Genomic DNA, 22,442 nt, shown 5'->3' with positions numbered 1-22,442 from the left:
AAGATGTACAATGTAGTATAATTGCCAATGAGACATCTCTCCACAAGAGACCAAAATGACACAGAAATTAACAACTATAGGTCACAGTACGGCCTTCAACAATGAGCAAAGCCCATACTGCATAGTATAGTTTGATTGTATGGAAACTTGAAAGTATATTCCTACCATCACACTTTTAATTTAATGGCATAGATCTATCAATCAAAATAGTGTTTATGGTTAAAAAAATCAGGACATTGGTGATGCACATTTTTGTATATGCTGTTGAAATGAGAAGCAAACAAAAATTAAATGAAAAATGCTATGATCTTTGGATTTTTCTTGACATTCAAATGTGTATTCTGCAACCTTTATATCAAAGCTCAATTTGTCTCTTACTATCTGTTGTCTTTCTAAAACATTGCTGTCTTATAAAGATAATTACATAGAATGGAAGAGACATGATACATCCACACCAATGTTCAAAATTATATGTGAAATCCAGCAGTCCTTATGTGTTATTTTTTCAGAAATCTGGCGTTTTCCATCTATGTGATTTTCATTTAATTAACATTCAGGAAAAATTCAGGCTTTACGCCTAACCACTGACTCTGAATTGCTATCGTACATTATCATCATATTTTAAAATCACATTTCATATGTGTCACATATCATTAACTGATACAGTTCAATATATTCATTTGCAGAATTGCAAGAAATTACTCAAATCACAAGAATTAAAATAAATAGACCTAGATTTTTGAACTCTCTGTATCATCCTGTGTCCGTTTTGTCTAATAAACATATATGCAGAAAATTGTCTGGGTAACTAAAATTCTGCGACAACCACAATACTGGAGTATTTAATGTCATTTCTATGCCGTGTGTAACTACTCTCTTTGTAAATTTATCTGAAACAGAAACAAAATGTTAAACTAATTAATCAACCAACAATCATAACTAATAAATGTTTATCCAAATTGTAATTTTTGGTAAAGTAACCTATGGACATTGGTCCTTAGCTCATTGTTGAGGGCTGCTATACAGTGACCCCACCAAAATAGGTATTGACATCCATGTGTTTAAGTCTCATTGGTAAACATACCATATCTGCTTAGTATAATATCTAATTTATATTCCAACAGAAACATTCAAAACTGAATAAAATAAGAAGGTGGTCTTTCTGTTCATTTCTTAGATGATTTGTGATGATTCATTCTATAAAATAAGTGCAATCCATTGTTTTGTTAATAAACGTAGAAAAAAAACCAAAATGTTTTTCAGTTATAAGAGATGATGAGAACACCTCTTACATGTCTAATGTAAATGTAAATTACTACTTTAATTTGATATTTTAAACCAATTATATCATATATCATGCCTCATTGCATTCGTAATTTTCCTGTTTTTTTTTTAATCAAAAGTTTTGCTGATTTCTTTTTAGAAATTATGGTATGTGTTACAATTTCAAAACTTATTTTTGCTTATTTTTTTTAATAAACCATAATATCCTATATATATATATATGCTACCTCAACTTCTGAAAGAACTATATTTGTGTGCATAGTTTGATCAATATAATTCTTTCTTACCTTCATCCCACAAATGTGGGACACATTCGTGTAGTAACTCTCCTAAATTTTGTTCTTCTCCTTCTGTATTGCATGGTTTAAATATTTTTTGAATATTTGGTATATCAATCTAAAAAGAAACAAATTAGAGAATCTGGCTTAAGGGAGATTGGTTATTGATTGGCGTTCATCCAGTAGCACATACATCTATGATACTAGAAGTTTGAAGTACAAAACATTATAACTGCAGAAAAGTAACATGATATTTTTTGAACATTAAAATAAGGGAGAAAACTCTGACAAGATATCTATTCAAATGATTGATGCATGCTTGGTATCTAGGCCAGGGGTTCTACACAAATTCTACTGGTCTCGGACCACCGGACCAGCATTAATTTCGACCCCTGCATGCTGAGCCAGATCAGCAATGTGTTTTCTTAATGTGGTACATAACACTACAGGGAGATAACTTTGTAAAAATCAATGTTTAATCACACTCTATTTTTAAGGAAACATTAATCTTCTCAATGATCAAAATTTGTGTGTGTCAAACTGCTATACTTCCAATGAAATTTTTTGTTGATAGTTCAATATGTTCAAAGATTGTGAAATTATTATATTATTGTCAACATTTTATGAAAATTCAAAAGTCAAATTAATTTTAGTCAAGGTGTTTGGTATGTACCACCTTAACACCAGAAAGAGTAAATTTTACTTATATCATCTTATATATATATATTGTATACCTATTGTTTGTTTACTTACCTGATATATTCTAAAAGGAATGTATTTGAACATGTCGTCACCTGATGATTCCATTAATTTTTTATTAACTGACCAAAATTGGTCATATCTGTCTGTAAATAAAAAAAATATATATAACTATTTCATTTTCAAAACAAAAGCAGAGTATGAAGTTTTTTCATATGAGTTTACTGATGTGGATCATAAGTGTTTCTCGTTCCTCGTTTTTTTATATAGATTGAACCGTTGCTTTTACGGTTTGAATTGTTTTACACTCTTCATTTTGGGACCCTTCTAAGCTTGCTATTTGACTCCATGTTGAAGGCTGTATTTCATAATTGTTTACTTTTTACACGATAAAAGTTCATCAAATAAATATTAAAGTCAGATGTATGTTATTTTATTTAATAAAACATAAAGCCTAAATATCTGTTTTGATTTTGTGTTTTTAGTCATAAATCAACCCGATTTCATTAAAAAATTTTGGGAAAAAAAGATTTAAGGTATAAATGGTGCATGAAAAGGATTTAGACGTGTAAATACTCAAACAGGGAACCTGTTTCCTTTCTAGTCATTATTTTGTTTACTATTTTGATCAATACATTCTTTAATATTTGAAAGTAAAGCTAGAAATAGGGTCCTTATAGTTGTTTAGAAAATCTTCATCTCTGAAAGCTACATACAGATTGGTAATTTCAACAATTCTTTAAAATTCTAGATCTGAACATGACAATTCTTCTTGTGGTGAAAATTGAGAAGATTAGGTACTGTATGTGTATAAATGCACTATTTGGTTAAAGTTATAATGAGCATGATAATTCTTTAAAGTTCATTGTTTATAAAGAAAAACAAGAATGTGTCTATAGTACATGGATTCACCATCCACACTACAATGTATCATTTCCTATGTTCAGTGGACGGTGAAAATGGGGTTTGGCATTAAAATTAGAAAGATCATATCATAGGGAAAATATGTACTAAGTTTCAAGTTGATTGGACATGTTGGACTTCAACTTCATCAAAAACTATCTCAACCAAAAACTTTAACCTGAAGCGGGACAGACTGGAGGACGAATGGACGAAAGGACGAACGAACAGACAGCTGTTATGTCAGAGAGATGACTCAGATAGGTTTTGAACATCAACATCATGGCAGCAAATTTAACCATTACAAAATTAGTATACTTTTCTTGTTTTTCCTTATTTTGCATTATTTTCAGAGTATATTTTCATTACTTTTTATTGGAAAAGTAAAAGTAAGTGCTTCACTTTATTTCTCAAAGGTTTGTTCCATTAAAAAAATGTAAGGTTCCCAAGGAAGTTTATTTGAAAATGGTGCAACCAGTAATAGTGGAAATTTAGAAGTTCACTTATAATTTCCCTTTGGGTCCGATAAGCTTAAAAGGCACAAAACACTTTTTTTTATTCTCTTAAAGATATGAAATTATCTATAACCAAACTGAAACATGAGGATAAATTTCCTGGTATATTTACCATGTAATAATGCTGTCCATAACTGTTTGTGGTCTCTTTTCTGCATATTATTAATGATCTGTGCTCGGTGTTTCAAAGAATCTGCTTCCTTCACCATAGACATAAACTGGGACTCTACTGCTTCTTTACTGGGACAATGTAATATCTCATCCTCAGGAAAATCCTGAAATTAGATAAAAGTTATCTAGTCGACTTCTCTTTAAATGTTTAGACAAGGATACTACATACCATTGTTTCCCTTAGGTCCTAAATGCACCATGATACCATGTAGGTGCTATATTTTTTATCATAGTGATATCTAAATAGATTTTAGACATGTTCAACAAACTTTTGTCTTCATGTGTGATGTAACAATAAAGTTGTGATCTAGCATGTGAACATTTTCAACTCAACATGTCTGTCTAGTAAATAGCTGGGTTTTTATCCATATTAATTATAAATTTTTCAGTGTGAATATGCATTTTATTGCATCTGGACATGAAACAGCAATCAATCCAGCCTTACCATTTTGATATCATTTATCATGGCTTCCAAAACAGTCATATATTAAATAAAGAGTCTAATGCAGATATTTGTTTGCTGATGTTACACACTTTGAATAATGCATTGCCAATTATAATGTTTACGTCAGAACATTGAATGATGCATTGCCAATTATAATGTTTACGTCAGAACATTGAATGATGCATTGCCAATTATAATATTTACGTCAGAACATTGAATTTATATATCAAAAGTAAAGTTTAATATTGTTGTTTTTATTGTCATTGTGATGGTAAACCGATTACTATAATTGCCTTTTGTTACTTAGTTTTAAGGGATATAAAATAACCTGGCTTGCTCAAATATATTTTGGAAGCCTAGCATTTTATATACAATGTACATATTTATAATTTCAGATGATTTGTGATTTGTAAATATTGTTACCTGAAAATGCACAGTAATATTCCAAGGTGTTGAGTCTTTATCACCATATAAATCATATAATACACCTATTGGATAGTGCCTGTAAAACAATGAAAAATAAAAGTAAACAAGCATTCTGTGAGTATTACAAGGCAAAACATTAACGGTTAAAAAATCCTTGTATTAGAATAAAACTAGAACTTAATCTATATATAAATTGTCATGGTTATTTAAGGAATGACTGTAATATTTTTTCTGTCTATGAAGAAATAACATAAAAAATTTGGTGCACACTGAATAACGCGCGTAGCAGGTTATTTAACAGTGAGCACCACATTTTTTATGTTATTTCGAATAGACAGAAAAAATATTAGTCATTTCTTATAATTTAATTCTAAATTCCATTTCAAACCGTAGAAAACCATGAAAAAACGTTGATGACGTCACGGTCTCATGACTAAATTATGTCTATGGGCTCATAACAAAATAACGTCAGCCAATCAGACGACGCATTACATCCAAAATTAAATTATAACTTTATAACTATAAATGACTATACAACAGATGTCAATATTTTCAAGCATGATGTGAAAAAGTGTGGAAAACTGATAATTTAAGTGAATTTTTTAAATCCAAGGGTTATAACTCTACATAAAATCATCAGCCTGGAACAAAATTGGAACTTGAACTGTAACTTGTCATGACAAGACTATATACCAATTCTCAAATCAATATATCCTTAATCATGACTGGGATTAAAAGTCCAACTACAGTAACGCTGCACAAAATCATCAAACTGGAACAAAATTCAAACTTGATCAGTAACTTGTCATGGTGAAACAATTTACTACATATCAAATTAATATCTTCAAGCATGAAGAAAAACATTGTGGAATAATTATTTTAGTGAATTTTCTTAGTCAAAGGACTATAACTCTGCACAAAATCATCAGACTGGAAGTTTTATACAATGTATATCAAAATAAAAATAAAAAATGAAAATCAACAATACGTTTTTTGATATCATTGATTTTACCATTTCAGTGGTTGTTCTGAATAGGCTAGCCACATCTCTGTTGCCTCTTCCTGATTAACATATTTTGAAAAATGCTTGTTTACTCTATCTGTCACCAAGGGGAAATAACTTAGTCTAGGTAACATCAGCTGAAAAAAAAATATAAAAGATCACAAACAAATAATAAATAGATATACATCTACCCTGGTAACCTCTAGCCTTTGTTAGTCTAGTGTGTTTCTTTAATGATGACTACTGTTACATTTATAATGTGTTTCCAAGATCAATGAAGATAAGTCATTTGTAAGTGTGGCGTCAATTTTTCTGAACTAGTATACATTATTGTTTTTAGGCCTGTTGGAATTGATGCATTTGAGACATCAGGCTGTTTTCAGCACTTTAGTCGGGTTGTTGACTCTTTGAATAATTCCCTTTTATTGGTTCTGGCCCCCGCGCCATAAAACTATTTGAGTAAAGTTTTTTTACTCAGCCTGAGAATTTTCTCAATTTTTTTATTCTCAGCAAAATGCACCGCCATAAAAAAATTCTCAGATATTTTCTTACTCAAAGTTAAGAATATTCTTAAATATTTGAGTATAGCCAAAACCATACTTAAGTATATAAAAAAAATCTTAAATAATTTTTTTGAATGTAATTTGATATAAAATTACAAATGTTGATAGTGTTTTTGTTAAAATTTGCAATGAAGAACTTCACTTATCACCTCAAGTTGTACATATTAAGAAGAAGTTTACATTATTCTAATTGTTTCCTTCCACAATGTTCCAGGAAGCAATTCCCCGACATATTTTCCGTATGCAAAGTGACCTCCGTGTGACCCATCTCGTAAAAATCTGGTGATCGCAATACGCATGGATGTCCTTAAAATAAACTATTATCTGATTGTACATGTTAAACACGTGCTCAATATCCATGCTTTTTGGTGGATTGTTGACAAACAGGTGACAATCGTTAAACTACGGCTTAAAATCACGAACTTTAATTTCCTGCCTTATTTTCACAACACTGATCGACCGATTGAAAAAAAATGACGTTTATACAAAATTTATGCAAAAAAAATGATAAAATCGTGCAGAGAGACTTAGTTTATGATGTTGTATGCATTGGTTCAAGAATTGGAATAACTTTATATTTCACCGGTCACCTGTTTATTATGACTTTGAAATAGAATTACAGAATAAAAAAAGTCTGATCTCACGTTCGCCAGCATGCTTACTACGAATTAAGAATTAAGATCCATAATTCGTTGCTATTTAATACAATATTTTTTGGTAAGGGCTGTTTGACTGATACTCGAGGACAGATAATTACATTGTTTTCGATTTTTTTTGTTTTTTTTTGTTCACTTCCAATAACATGAATAAATTTTAAATATATGCTCCAAAATAGATGAATTTTAGGAAATTTTTTATATTTTGTTGGACAGTTGGGCCTATCAATGTCTTTTCTCTCTTAAATCTATTTTTACAATTTACTACTGGTACATCATTTAGATTACAGTACAGGTACCTCATATCTACTAAACCAAATACATGTATAAATCAAATATACCCATATGTTATGTCATCCTATCTACTATTTATTATCTTAGATATCAAAAGTTTTACAAAGAAAGAAAAAAAATCCCCCCTCCCTGTTTGGTTTTAAACAGATATCAGTTAAAATCTTGATATTCAGGAATGTATCATTTGTGCAATACAGTAGTACAGTGACAGATTCGGGGGGGGGGGGTATTGTTGTCATACATATGTCGTTGATCCAGACAAATCATTTATCATGTCAAAATCATGATACAGAAGGAAATTTCCATATGCATATGCACAATAAGAATTTTACAGAAAATATTTCTTACTGAATAGAGAACAAGAGGTTCTCAAGAGCCTGAATCGCTCACCTGAATTTTTTTGGTTTAATCTCTCATCAATGATTATTTTGGCTTTTCAATTTATTTAAATGTTCTTTGAATCGTCCTATTTTCTTCAAAAGCAAAAAAAAAATCATTTTCTCCTATGTTCTATTTTAGCCATAGGAGCTATGTTTCTTGACATACAAGGAAATGAAATATAAAATTTATACTAGATACTCTGAAACTCTGAAATCATTTAGCCTAAGTTTGGCTGAAATTGATACAGCAGTTTCATAAGAGAAGATTTTTTAAAGTAAGTCAACATGATGAACAAATTGTGAAAAAAGTCTTTAAAGGGCAATAACTCCTAAAGAGGTCAATTGACAATTTTGGTCAAATTGACTTATTTGTAGATCTTACTTTGCTGATCATATTTGCTGTTTACAGTTTATCTTTATCTATAATAATATTCAAGATAATGACCAAAAACTGCAAAATTTCCTTAAAATTACCAATTAAGTGGCAGCAACCCAACAATTGGATGTTTGATTCATCTGAAAATTTCAGGGCTGATAGATATTGACCTAATGAACATTTTTACTCCTGTCAGATTTGCTCTTAATGCTTTCGTTTTTGAGATATAAGCCAAAAACTGCATTTGACCCCTATGTTCTATTTTAAGTAACGGCGGCCATGTTTTTTGACGGTTCAAAAATCGAAGCGCACATTTTGTGCAGGATATTCTAAGGAACAACCATCTTAAGTTTCATTCAAATCCATTCAGTAGTTTCAGAGGAGAAGATGTTTGAAAAACTGTTAACGACGACAGACGACGACGACGACGACGACAACGTCGACGACGACGGAAGCCAAGTGATTAGAAAAGCTCACATGGCCTTTTAGGCCAGGTGAGCTAAACTAGAGGCTCTAAAGAGCCTGTGTCGCTCACCTTGGTTTATGTGAATATTAAACAATGGACAAAGATGGATTCATGACAAAATTGTGTTTTAGTGATGGTGATGTGTTTGTAGATCTTACTTCACTAAACATTCTTGCTGCTTACAATTATCTCTATCTATAACAGTACTTGAAAATCTTAAATTGTTAAAAATTGACTATGAAGGGCAATAACTCCTTAGGGGGTCAATTGACTATTTTGGTCATACTGACTTATTTTTAGTTCTTACTTTGCTGTACATTATTGCTGTTTACAGTTTATCTCTATCTATAATAATATTCAAGATAATAACAAAAAAACAGCAAAATTTCCTCAAAATAACCAATTCAGGGGCAGCAACCTAACAACCGATTATCAAATTCATCTGAAAATTCATGGGCAGATAGATCGTGACCTGATCAACAATTTTACTTCCTGTCAGATTTGCTCTTAATGCTTTGGTTTTTGAGTTATAAGCCAAAAACTGCATTTTACCCCCATGTTCTATTTTTAGCCATGGTGGCCATCTTGGTTTGTTGGCCGAGTCACTGGACACATTTTGTTAACTAGATACCCAAATGATGATTATGGCTAAGTTTGGTTAAATTTGGCCCTGTAGTTTCAGAGGAGAAGATTTTTCTAAAAGATTACTAAGATTTATGAAAAATGGTTAAAAATTGACTATAAAGGGCAATAACTCCTAAAGTGGTCAACTGACCATTTTGGTCATGTTGACTTATTTGTAAATCTTACTTTGCTGAACATTATTGCTGTTTACAGTTTATCTGTATCTATAATAATATTCAAGATAATAACCAAAAACAGCAAAATTTTCTTAAAATTACCATTTCAGGGGCAGCAACCCAACAACGGGTTGTCCGATTCATCTGAAAATTTCAGGGCAGATAGATCTTGACCTGATGAACAATTTTACCCCAGCAGATTTGCTCTAAATGCTTTGGTTTTTGAGTAATAAGCCAAAAACTGCATTTTACCCCTATGTTCTATTTTTAGCCATGGCGGCCATCTTGGTTGGTTGGCCGGGTCACCGGACACATTTTTTAAACTAGATACCCCAATGATGATTGTGGCCAAGTTTGGTTTAATTTGGCCCAGTAGTTTCAGAGGAGAAGATTTTTCTAAAAGATAACTAAGATTTACGAAAAATGGTTAAAAATTGACTATAAAGGGCAATAACTCCTAAAGGGGTCAACTGACCATTTTGGTCAGGTTGACTTATTTGTAAATCTTACTTTGCTGAACATTATTGCTGTTTACAGTTTATCTCTATCTATAATAATATTCAAGATAATAACTAAAAACAGTAAAATTTCCTTAAAATTACCAATTCAGGGGCAGCAACCCAACAACGGGTTGTCCGATTCATCTGAAAATTTCAGGGCAGATAGATCTTGACCTGATGAACAATTTTACCCCCTGTCAGATTTGCTCTAAATGCTTTGGTTTTTGAGTTATAAGCCAAAAACTGCATTTTACCCCTATGTTCTATTTTTAGCCATGGCGGCCATCTTGGTTGGTTGACCAGGTCACCAGACACATTTTTTAAACTAGATACCCCAATGATGATTGTGGCCAAGTTTGGTTAAATTTGGCCCAGTAGTTTCAGAGGAGAAGATTTTTGTAAAAGTTAACGACGCCGGACGACAGACGACGGACGCCGGACGCCAAGTGCTGAGAAAAGCTCACTTGGCCCTTTGGGCCAGGTGAACTAAAAAAGGACATCTTTCGATCCCCTACTCCCCTTTTCATGACCCTCATAAATTGGATAGTTTTGTTTGTTTTATTAAACTGTTTTATTTTCGAAAATAATATTTGTACAAGGTGTTGTTAATAACTGTAATGGACATTAAATATATACGCCATACCTTCTCACACGTCGTACTTTTATTTTCTCCTGTGCAGTATGATATTAAACTCATTATGCAGAGCAATTTTTATGACTACTTGCATAATTGTTAAATCGTATTAAACATGTTAAATTCTGTATCAGATTTATATTAATATTAAAGTTACATATATCTTGATTTTTGAAAACAGATTCAAATTATTTACTGGCTTTCGTATTGATTTAAAAATATTTGGTTTGTCGTTTTTTTTTTGTTTGTTTTTTCCCGTTGTAGATGTGAGAAAAAAGCAGCTCTGTTTCTCTTAAAATTGTCACATGGTGTCTTATGTCGTCTGAATACATAATGTATGTTATTGATCCGTAATAATTATCTTTTCAAAATGTTTATTTGGCACGCCATACTCGATAGAAGTGCGGACGTGAAAGAAAGCACTCTACACGTAAACGTCAACGAAGATTGCATTGTAGGCCTATCTTTTAAAATAATACAAAATATAGATCTAAATAAAGAAATATAAAAAAATATATATACATATTTATAAGAAGCTACGGGTAAGGGACGACATCAAAAGTTCAATGTAGGATAACTAGAGGCTCTAAAGAGCCTGTATCGCTCACCTTGGTCTATGTGAATATTAAACAAAGGACGCAGATGGATTCATGACAAAATTGTGTTTTGGTGATGGTGATGTGTTTGTAAATCTTACTTTACTGAACATTCTTGCTACTTACAATTATCTCTATCTATAATGAACTTGGCCCAGTAGTTTCAGAGGAGAAGATTTTTGTAAAAGATAACTAAGATTTACGAAAAATGGTTCAAAATTGACTATAAAGGGCAATAACTCCTAAAGGGGTCAACTGACCATTTCAGTTATGTTGACTTATTTGTAAATCTTACTTTACTGAACATTATTGCTGTTTACAGTTTATCTCTATCTATAATAATATTCAAGATAATAACCAAAAACAGCAAAATTTCCTTAAAATTACCAATTCAGGGGCAGCAACCCAACAACAGGTTGTCCGATTCATCTGAAAATTTCAGGGCAGATAGATCTTGACCTGATAATCAATTTTACTTCATGTCAGATTTGCTCTGAATGCTTTGGTTTTTGAGTTATAAGCCAAAAACTGAATTTTACCCCTATATTTTATTTTTAGCTGTGGCGGCCATCTTGGTTGGTTGGCCAGGTCACGCCAAACATTTTTTAAACTAGATACTTCAATGATGATTGTGGCCAAGTTTGGTTTAATTTGGCCCAGTGGTTTCAGAGGAGAAGATTTTTGTAATAGATTACTAAGATTTACGAAAAATGGTTCAAAATTGACTATAAAGGGCAATAACTCCTAAAGGGGTCAACTGACCATTTTGGTCATGTTGACTTATTTGTAAATCTTACTTTGCTGAACATTATTGCTGTTTACAGTTTATCTGTATCTATAATAATATTCAAGATAAATAACCAAAAACATCAAAATTTCCTTAAAATTACCAATTCAGGGGCAGCAATCCAACAACAAGTTGTCCGATTCATCTGTAAATTTCAGGGCAGATAGATCTTGACCTGATAATCAATTTTACTTCATGTCAGATGTGCTCTAAATGCTTTGGTTTTTGAGTTATAAGCCAAAAACTGCATTTTACCCCTATGTTCTATTTTTAGCTGTGGCGGCCATCTTGGTTGGTTGGCCGGGTCACGCCACACATTTTTTAAACTAGATACCCCAATTGTGATTGTGGCCAAATTTGGTTTAATTTGGCCCAGTAGTTTCAGAGGAGAAGATTTTTGTAAAAGATAACAAGATTTACGAAAAATGGTTAAAAATTGACTATAAAGGGCAATAACTCCTAAAGGGGTCAACTGACCATTTCGGTCATGTTGACTTATTTGTAAATCTTACTTTGCTGAACATTATTGCTGTTTACAGTTTATCTCTATCTATAATAATATTCAAGATAATAACCAAAAACAGCAAAATTTCCTTAAAATTACCAATTCAGGGGCAGCAACCCATCAACAGGTTGTTCGATTCATCTGAAAATTGCAGGGCAGATAGATCTTGACCTAATAAACAATTTTACCCCATGTCAGATTTGCTCTAAATGCTTTGGTTTTTGAGATATAAGCCAAAAACTGCATTTTACCCCTATGTTCTATTTTTAGCCATGGCGGCCATCTTGGTTGGTTGGCCGGGTCACGCCACACATTTTTTAAACTAGATACCCCAATGATGATTGTGGCCAAGTTTGGTTTAATTTGGCCCAGTAGTTTCAGAGGAGAAGATTTTTGTAAAAGTTAACGACGACGGACGACGACGACGGACGACGGACGACGGACGCCAAGTGATGGGAAAAGCTTAATTCACATAGTTTTTTCACTGACACCCCCACCCCCCTCTTAACTTAATTTGGGAAAAATTGATTTACCAATAGAGATATATGTAAAAATCGATTTTAGATATACAAAACTTGTAGAATTTTAACCCCCCACCCCCAAACTATTTGATTTAAGTTTTTTATCCTTCATCGATCTTTTGATGTCGTCCCTAAATAACTCAAGTATTTCAAGATCTTTCTCTTATAATATCTATTAGGTCAAATAAAAAAGTATGTGTGGTTCCAGTTACATCTGAAAAAAAGTTAGGGTAGGTAGGTAGGGATTTTTTTTTATTTTATGTTTTTTTTTTACATTGAGTCTATGGGAGCAACATTCTGACTTTAACAGTGCTTAATGAAAAATGACAATAAAATCTTTAGGGTAGACTATTTTTAAGCCGAAAAAGTAGGGACGGTAGGGTTACTGGAACCACACATATATTTTTATTTGGCCTTAGGTTCTATATTTCTTATAATAACACCATGAAATTATTTGCTGACTTTATATTCTGTGACTTTTTGTCAGGACTGTGGTTACAGATGCTTAATAAATGCTTCTTGTCATCTTATCTATCATAGATTCTTTTTATGTTTTACATTATTTCTTAAGAGATAAAACTGCGTTTTAGAGAAGTTTGGTATATGTTTTAGTTTTCAAACAACTATTTTACCACTTACATCACTGAGAAAAAAATACTCAGCTGAGAAAAAAAAGTCCTGACAAAAAGTCACAGAATATAAAGTCAGCAAATAATTTGTGTTATTGTAAGAAATATAGAACCTAATAGACATTATAAGAGAAAGATCTTGAAATACTTGAGTTATTTACCCGTAGCAGCTCAGGGCTCACACTACTTCAGAATTATAGGGAGAAGTGACTTCTCTTTTTGAAACTGATAGGGAGAAGTGGTGAGATTTGAAAGAGAAGTGCTCATTAGCGTGGTGCGCTACAATGTTTGGATTTTACAATAGTATAAAGGGCCATATGTAAATAATGTTCTTTTTATATTGTTCAATTCATATCTGAGTAAAAAAATTACAATTAAAGTAACATTTGTAATTAAAAGTTGTTTAAGTTTTACTAAGGTTCTTGTGAGAAACTACCAACTAAATATCTAGTACTAAAAAAAAATATTTTTTTATTTTAAAAAATGTAAAGAAAATTATAATATATATCAATTACAATTCAATTAAAAATTATCGTGTGTATGAAATTCAGTGTTTCTCATAAAAAAATATAAAAGTTATTAAGCTGGGCCATAATATATTGATATTAGTGTAATAGTCTTAGAGGTAAGCAACTTTAATCAATAGTTTGAAACAATTCATAAAAAATATAGGGAATTATATACACCAATCAATTAGATGTAACCAAAAGTCTCTTAATGCGTGTGGAATGTGTAATTTTTCCCTTTGGGATCAATATTCTTCTGTCAGCTGTTCCATCCGTGCGTCCGTAGTAATTATTGTAAAAGTACGGATTTCGGTCATAGCTGGTCCGGTTCAGATCTGTAGTTTAGAAATCGGCCAATGGCGGACGAATGAAGGAAAACAATCGTAACTACTCGGCCATTCTCGCTACGCAGTACAATAGTTATTTCTTCGTGCAACCAGAAAGGCCGAGTTGTTCCGATTGTGCAAGAAAAATTTACAAAAATAAACGATGTTTGACAAGTTATTTGGAAAGGAACATGACGTTTTTAATGCAATAAATGGATTAAACATTTTCTGGAGGCAACTTTTATCACGTTTAAATAAAGTAACAAACTTATTTTGCCGCCGAAATTTAGGTTGATGTACGTTTTTGAGTAACAAGCACCGGAACTTGCGGAAATGCACGAAGTGATAAAAAGTTGTATTTTTATCAAATAACCTGCTACACACTGCGAAGACAATGCTTCAACCTCTTTTCTAAAGATAATGAACCGTTTATGTCTGAATTTCTTTAATTATCAATAAAAAATTGATGTTTCATCAACTTGGTAAAAATTGAAATGTCCGATGACGGAAGCGACTGAAAGCGAGTGTCGTCAAGAACAGGGCGACTTGTTTTCGTTTTTGGGGGTCGGGGAAAGCGAAGTGACGGTCGGGAAGGCGACTTCTTCGCCCAAGTCGCCTAAGCTTCTTATAAATATGTATATATATTTTTCTTACATTTCTTTATGTAGAACTATATTTTGTATTTTTTTTAAAGATAAAATGCAATCTTCGTTGACGGTTACGTGAAGAGTGTTTTCTTTCATGTCCGCACTTCTATCGAGTATGGCGTGCCAAATAAACATTTTGAAAGATAATTATTACGGATCAGAAACACATTATGTATTCAGACGACATAAGACACCATGTGACAATTTTAAGAGAAACAGAGCTGCTTTTTTTCTCACATCTACAATGGAAAACAAAAACAAAACAAACAAAAACGACAAACCAAATATTTTTAAATCAATATGAAAGCCAGTAAATAATTTGAAACCGTTTTCAATATTCAAGATATATGTAACTTTAATATTAATATAAATCTGATACAGAATTTAACATGTTTAATACGATTTAAAAATTGATAATGAGTTTAATATCATATTGCACAGGAAGATAAAATCAAAGTATGATGTCGTGTGAGAAGGCATGGCATATATATTTAATGTCCATTAGTTATTAACAACACCTTGTACAAATATTATTTTCGAAAATAAAAACAGTTTGATGAAACAAACAAAACTATCCAATTTATGACGGTCATGAAAAGGGGAGTAGGGGAAGACAGAGGCGGATTTAGGGGGGGGGGGGGCAGGGGGCCCCGAGCCCGGCCCCCCCCCCCTTTTTTGGAAAAAAACATTTAAGATTTTTTTATGGTTTTGGCTATACTCAAATATTTAAGAATATTCTTAACTTTGAGTAAGAAAATATCTGAGAATTTTTTTATGGCGGTGCATTTTGCTGAGAATAAAAAAATTGAGAAAATTCTCAGGCTGAGTAAAAAAACTTTACTCAAATAGTTTTATGGCGCCAGGGCCTGAATTCTATATAATCATAATAATACTCGTTTTTTACGCATTTTTCAAATTTTAACTATAGACATGATAGAGAGTGATCATGGTGATAATTATTATCAATCAATGGAAAATGAGTGTTAAATTCTGTATCATTAATGAATGAAAAAAAAAATACTGTTGTAACATAATGTGTGGGTTAATCATGTTGATAAATATTTATACATCTATGTTCAAATTTGTGTTTATCACATTTTAAATAGGCAGTCTGCACTTTAAACTTTTCAACTACCAATATATATTCAGAAAATTATTTTGGTTCATGGTTATTAGTCTTAATAAATTTTTGCAAAAACTTACTAACTAGTCCAGATAAATTTTACTAGTCTGGGGCATCGGACTAGTGGCTAACTGCACATACTGTTTCGAGGACAGGTTTAGTATACATGGTATACAAATTTATGTATATAAAAACCACACAAAAATACAAATGTACTTGAAAATCATTAAATTGTACAATGTAAACTTAAAATATACAAATTAATATTCATCTACATGTTCTGTTACTCACATAAATTGACTCTGGTTCCTCACCAGAATCAACCTCCTCTAAAGGCAATGAAAATCTTACAGGGATTCTTCCTTCCCATAATTCCTTTAAAATCTCACGATCGTCTGCCATGACATCAGTACATTACTTTTTAATCACCTGAAAGAATCATCAACTTTGAAAACAGAGAGAACATGTAAAATGTCAAATAAACATCTATATTCTACTGTAACAATGTGCAAAACTTCTTTTTTTCTTTCTTCTCCGTACATTAAAGAATTCTCCTTACATGCCTTATTTAAATGGAAGGATTCAGAAATAAACATAATTTTTTTGCATGTTTTGTGTGTTTGAGAAGGAGGGAAAAAAAGGACGATGGAGGCATGGTTTCTTTTGCTGTCAGGACAAACTTTTTTGGGACTTTGGACTAAAAAAAAAAATTCAATATGCAGCTGTTTCATTTTTAAGGGAAATTACATTTGTACTTAGTGATTTCTTCAATCAGGTTATCACTCATCCATGTAATATTTTGTTCAGAAATGTTGCAAGTAAGAGTGTTCATCTTTAATAAACACCTAATTAACAGGATTAAGGAGTACACATAAATCACTTGCTACATGTTTATATATAATTTCATGATATAGACAAGATGATTTTGTTTAATTGTAGATTTAAGTATACATTGTTTGTTGTATAATCATGATACATGTAATATATATAAATGATTCTGGGATTAATTATCATGATTATGATTATGATGGTGCTGAAATCATCAGAACAGATGTCTGTCATGTCTGTGTTTATAGTAAAAGTCCAGCTGGGCAAAGCATGAAACAGTCGTCTACATTTTAGTTTTCAAGGCTTTTACAATCATTTTAACATAATTCACGATCTTTTTGACCCAACCTTTTGCCTTTTACAGCCACACATTTCCAGTCATAAAATTGACATGATGATTAATTATTATCAAAACAACACCTACTTGGTCTTCAGTACCTTCTAATTTTAATCAAGGCTAATTAGTTGTTGGACAGCTGAAAACTACCTGTTCTGAATCTGGGATAATGACAAGAATATCACATCTTCAAGTACACATAAAGTAGATTACTTTAATTTTCTTTAAAAAATACTTCTCGTTTATTTTTCAAAAGTTTGAAGTTGTGATGTTTTGTTTGTGTTTGTAAGTTAAAAAATGTACATGCTTTTTTAAAAACGCCCTTTCACTGTTAGTTCGGTATTATAAATCAATTGTGGCCCCTAAAAAAGCTTTGAATATATATATTATATATATCCCAAATTATGTCATGTATGTATTTCCCTGTCATGCCTGTGTTTTTATGAATTTATACCATTTACATACATGACATATCTGAATAGACATATTTACACTTGTATGCAAATTTGTCCGCCATTATGTAAAATCACACAGGTTCCCATAAACTTTGACATCATAATTTAAAATATTTGACGTCACAATTTAAAAATGATTGTTGCTTGAAGTCAAAAGGTGATTCAGAGTAGATCTAAGGTCATTCGGAGGCAAGATTCAGCTAAATACCAAAAGTGTAAATACTTTTATAAGTTTATTAATATTAAACTTTTTAATACCCATATCAAGAGGTAGATTTCGGGGGGGGGGGGGGGGGCAATGGGCATGATAGGGGGTCAGGTTGCCCCTTTTGAACGAAACATTTGGTTGATTAAATAAGGAATCACTGAAGCATGACTAGAGCGGGCCCCCTCTTATGAAAATTAATATTACGGTACCTCGAATTACCGAATAACAGTGTTATTATCCGAATAACTCATGTAATTACCGAATAACTCTTCAAATATCAATATTAACACATTTAAGTGACTTTTAAACATATATTATTGAATAAAATTATAATAGAAGTGTATTTTATAACCTAAAAATAAAAAAAAAGTTGCAGGTAAGTTAATATTGGTCATTATAAAATTATGGATATCGGTGTGTACTTCCAAGATGGCGACCAAGGAAAACGTAAGAAATGAAGAAAAGAAAGATTGCATATATGCCTTCAAAGGAAAACGCTATGAAAATATAGTATTAAATAATTTACTGTATATACAGAGAATTGTCTAATAATTGTTTTTCAGAAAGGATTTGAAAATTTAACCAGTACATCAAAGCAATGCAATTACTCCAATCACTAATTACTTTTCATAACAATTTACTCAACATTAAATAAAATGTAATTAAGAATTTTCACATATTCAATTCAAATCTAATCAAAAAATTATTATAATTGATTGTTTTAATAAAAACAAAGCTTCTGAATGGATGATTTTTATGTTTATTCTAATAAAATTTTCTCAAAACTAAATATAAGATTTTCATTGGCAAATATAAATGTTTTTACAAGTCACTTTAATTTTGTATAAAAAGCCATGAATACATGTGTGCTGTCTTCCATTTTCAAAATGGCTTTATATCCGTGTGTTCAATGTGATGAAGAATGTGTTGATTGCACCATTCAATGCAGTTGTGATCGTTGGGTTCACAGTGCTTGTGTCCCAATGGATGATGCATTGTTATTGGCCTGGTCAGATGTGTCTCTAAAGTTCCTTTGTAAGGACTGTTGCTTTACAGACAACAAGTATGACATGGCCAAGGCGTTAGAAAGGTAAGTAATTTTCATACATACCTTTTATTATAAGCTATACAAATGCGAAATTGGGTTTTTTATATTATTAATAGAGAGTGAAACATGGTACAAGAAAAATAAAATAAAATATTTAATTTCAAAGAAGACAATCTTTCACCTAGTTTATTATATTTCATTTATTTCTTATTTCATTTAAAATGTATTTAATTTACTTAATTTAAATTACTAAAAAATCAGAATTAAAAATAATAAAATAATACTCAATTAATATTCTTCTAAAATTAGTCATTGTTAGTATTTACGTTTTTTTTATTGCTACTTTTATTTATTTTCATACATTGAATAATTTGAAAGTGATAATGAGTTAATTAGTTCCAATAAACAAAATAATCATTACCTCACACTTCTGTTAGATTGTTAATTGGGTTGTTGTTTACTGACACGTGCCCATTACATAATTAATCATTAAGAGATAATGAAATTATATTACAGTATGGACACTCTGCATTAAACAGGCTTGTGACTGTCTTGGTATACCAAGGCTGCATTACCAACACCAATAATTATAATAATGAAAAATAGAACACAAATAAATATTTACAACTATATACAATATGTACATCCTATGTTAGTTTTCTGTCAAAGGGTAATAATGTTCAATGTTTCACCAATAATTTTTGATTATTTAAAATAAAAAATTATTAAAAAAAGATATTTTAATAAAGTTAATTTGAGTTTTCCTGTTAAAAAAAGCTTTCTTCTGGCAAATTCTAATTTGTAAATTATAAAATATGTAAGAACTTTTGGATTATTTTAGTCATTCGATGTTAAAAAAAACCCTCTTCTTAAACAAAATACATTGCACGTGTAGACATTGAGAAAATAGTTCAGTTCATTTCCTAACTTTGTTAATAAACCAACTGACCGACTTCCTCAAAGCTACTAAGAAGGCACGGTAACCCTCTTCAGTGAAATGTATCCCGTCACGAGCTTCGTATTCCACCCTATAAACATTAGTTGGCTTGAAATAATGTACAAAATGATTTTCAAAAGCTATGCTTTTCATCATTTTGTTCACTATCTCTCGGCGAACTGTATGCTCATCGGGAGTGCAATACCAAGGCCCGGACCGCTTCATAACTGACATGAATACCACTGATACTCCTCTCGAAAGACAAGCATAAATGAAAGTATTCATGTCTGATCTGAAGGCAGTCTCATCAAAAGAATATCTGTCACAATCATTGCTACCTATTTGACAAATAACCACATGTGGACTATAATGCACAAACAAGCCAGCCTCAATTGCTTCAGTTAATCTCTTGAACGTGGCACCAGGATAACCATGCATTTGAACAGAGACCTTCCCATGAGCATTAGACGGGTTCTCCCAGGTATGGGGTTTCCGCCTATTCTCACACAAACGTCTCAAATTCTCAACATAGCTATGCCCAAGTACCAAAATGTTCATCATATTTACGGTAAAATATGAAGAACACAGTAAACAAATATTGTCTTGCAAATATGAAGTATAGGTGCGTTCGAATAAGATAAGTCTTGACGATTGCCAACTAACTACTAATCTATTTCAAAATTAGATTCTACTTGTATTTATGACAGATAAGCCCGTGCCTTGTGCAGGATATCTTAGTAGTTATAAATTTTTTACAATAAATTCTAAATAAAGTATTTCCGCGGACTATGACAGATAAGCCCGTGCCTTGTGCAGGATATCTTAGTAGTTATAAATTTTTTACAATAAATTCTAAATAAAGTATTTCCGCGGACTATGACAGATAAGCCCGTGCCTTGTGCAGGATATCTTAGTAGTTATAAATTTTTTACAATAAATTATAAATAAAGTATTTCCGCGGACTATGACAGATAAGCCCGTGCCTTGTGCAGGATATCTTTATAGTAGTTATAAATTTTTTACAATAAATTATAAATAAAGTATTTCCGCGGACTATGACAGATAAGCCCGTGCCTTGTGCAGGATATCTTAATAGTTGTAATTTTATAGATTTAAAGGGGCTTAGTTAACATCCATTTCTAAATCACAAATATAAAAATATGATAAAGATAATATTTTTTTAATAACTAAAATTAAAACAAAAACTAATTTAAATAGTTTACTATTCCATATTTTATTTTAAAAAATGCCCACCCTCACATTGTTCATTGCCGTGACGTGGCGTGAGGGCTCCACTTTGGTGGTCTAAGATGAACACGTTGAGGGATTGTATGCAATCTTTCTTTTCTTCATTTCTTACGTTTTCCTTGGTCGCCATCTTGGAAGTACACACCGATATCCATAATTTTATAATGATCAATATTAACTTACCTGCAACTTTTTTTTTATTTTTAGGTTATAAAATACACTTCTAATATAATTTTATTCAATAATATATGTTTAAAAGTCACTTAAATGTGTTAATATTGATATTTGAAGAGTTATTCGGTAATTACATGAGTTATTCGGATAATAACACTGTTATTCGGTAATTCGTGTTACCCTTAATATTATTATAATACTTTTCAGTCTTTTTAAATAAAAGTAGGGAGAACAAACCCAGGGTGGTAGGACTCTATTGGTGGACAAACTCAGGGCACACAGCATATGCACAGACCCAGTGCAAACATGTAATCAGGGTGAACAGAACCGCTTCCCTTTTTCAAGACCACTCTATCTGAAGAAATACAAATATTAGAAGTGATTATAACAATTTTTTTGCCTTCTTGTTTTAATCTATAAAAAGCATACATATCATGTGACATTCCTGAATTTGAACAGCCAAAAGACATACAGGTTTGATAATTTGCTGATTAACGCATAAAACTTAGTCATCATGTGATTTTGCAATCCTACTTTAAATTTTGAAACACAAAATTATGAATGGATGGTGGATGACACCCCTTCTCTGTCTTCATCTATTCAACAGGGGCTGTTTAAAGTCTTTCAATATTACCAGGTTGTCAAAATTGATAAAAATAAGAACAGCATCATCCATATGTTGTCACTTCTTTAGATTAAAACCGTCATTTATGTGAAATTGCATCACTAATTCAGCGATTGTCGATGAAAAATCTTCACAAGGAAATAAATTGAGAAGAGTTTGAAACAAGGGAAGTTACTCTTTGGGTATAACAATGTACCAATCGATAGATTATATAAGTATAGTCAATAATGTCCCAGATATTATTTCACGTTTATATGCGAATATTTTGGCGAAGGATTTGTATAGTAAGTGTATCACTATACAAATCCTTGTTAACGTTTACATGTATGTTTAAAATTAGTTAACAGAATAAACAGATAAACAAAACCAATACTCATTAGTTACTTAACACAAGGATTTGTATATAATGATAGATAGTATACTATTACAAATCCCCGGCAATGGAATCATTTTAAGGGATTCCAAATCATCTTACTCAAATTAAAATGCTATTTTAGCTGCATTTTTTCCAGAGACATATATACAAATGTGCATCTATGCAAGGATTTGTAT

The 22,442-nt window shown here is 31.5% G+C and overlaps 1 protein-coding gene across 1 annotated transcript; it reads right to left on the bottom strand.

Annotated features, from left to right (window-relative positions):
* Positions 1 to 287: 287 nt before the first annotated feature.
* Positions 288 to 22,036, bottom strand: LOC143047722 (autophagy protein 5-like). The gene is made up of 8 exons (XM_076220932.1): positions 21,900 to 22,036; positions 16,322 to 16,459; positions 5,731 to 5,858; positions 4,716 to 4,794; positions 3,789 to 3,951; positions 2,316 to 2,407; positions 1,572 to 1,680; positions 288 to 890 (listed from the first exon to the last, which is right to left on the bottom strand). The coding sequence occupies exons 2-8, from the start codon at positions 16,430 to 16,432 to the stop codon at positions 754 to 756; spliced, it is 819 nt and encodes a 272-aa protein (XP_076077047.1). The 5' UTR covers positions 16,433 to 16,459; positions 21,900 to 22,036; the 3' UTR covers positions 288 to 753.
* Positions 22,037 to 22,442: the final 406 nt, after the last annotated feature.

Source organism: Mytilus galloprovincialis, chromosome 10 (assembly GCF_965363235.1).
Source record: "Mytilus galloprovincialis chromosome 10, xbMytGall1.hap1.1, whole genome shotgun sequence".
NCBI lineage: Eukaryota > Metazoa > Mollusca > Bivalvia > Mytilida > Mytilidae > Mytilus > Mytilus galloprovincialis.
The sequence above is the reverse complement of the archived record's forward strand: the minus strand, read 5'-3'. Positions and strand labels throughout refer to the sequence as shown.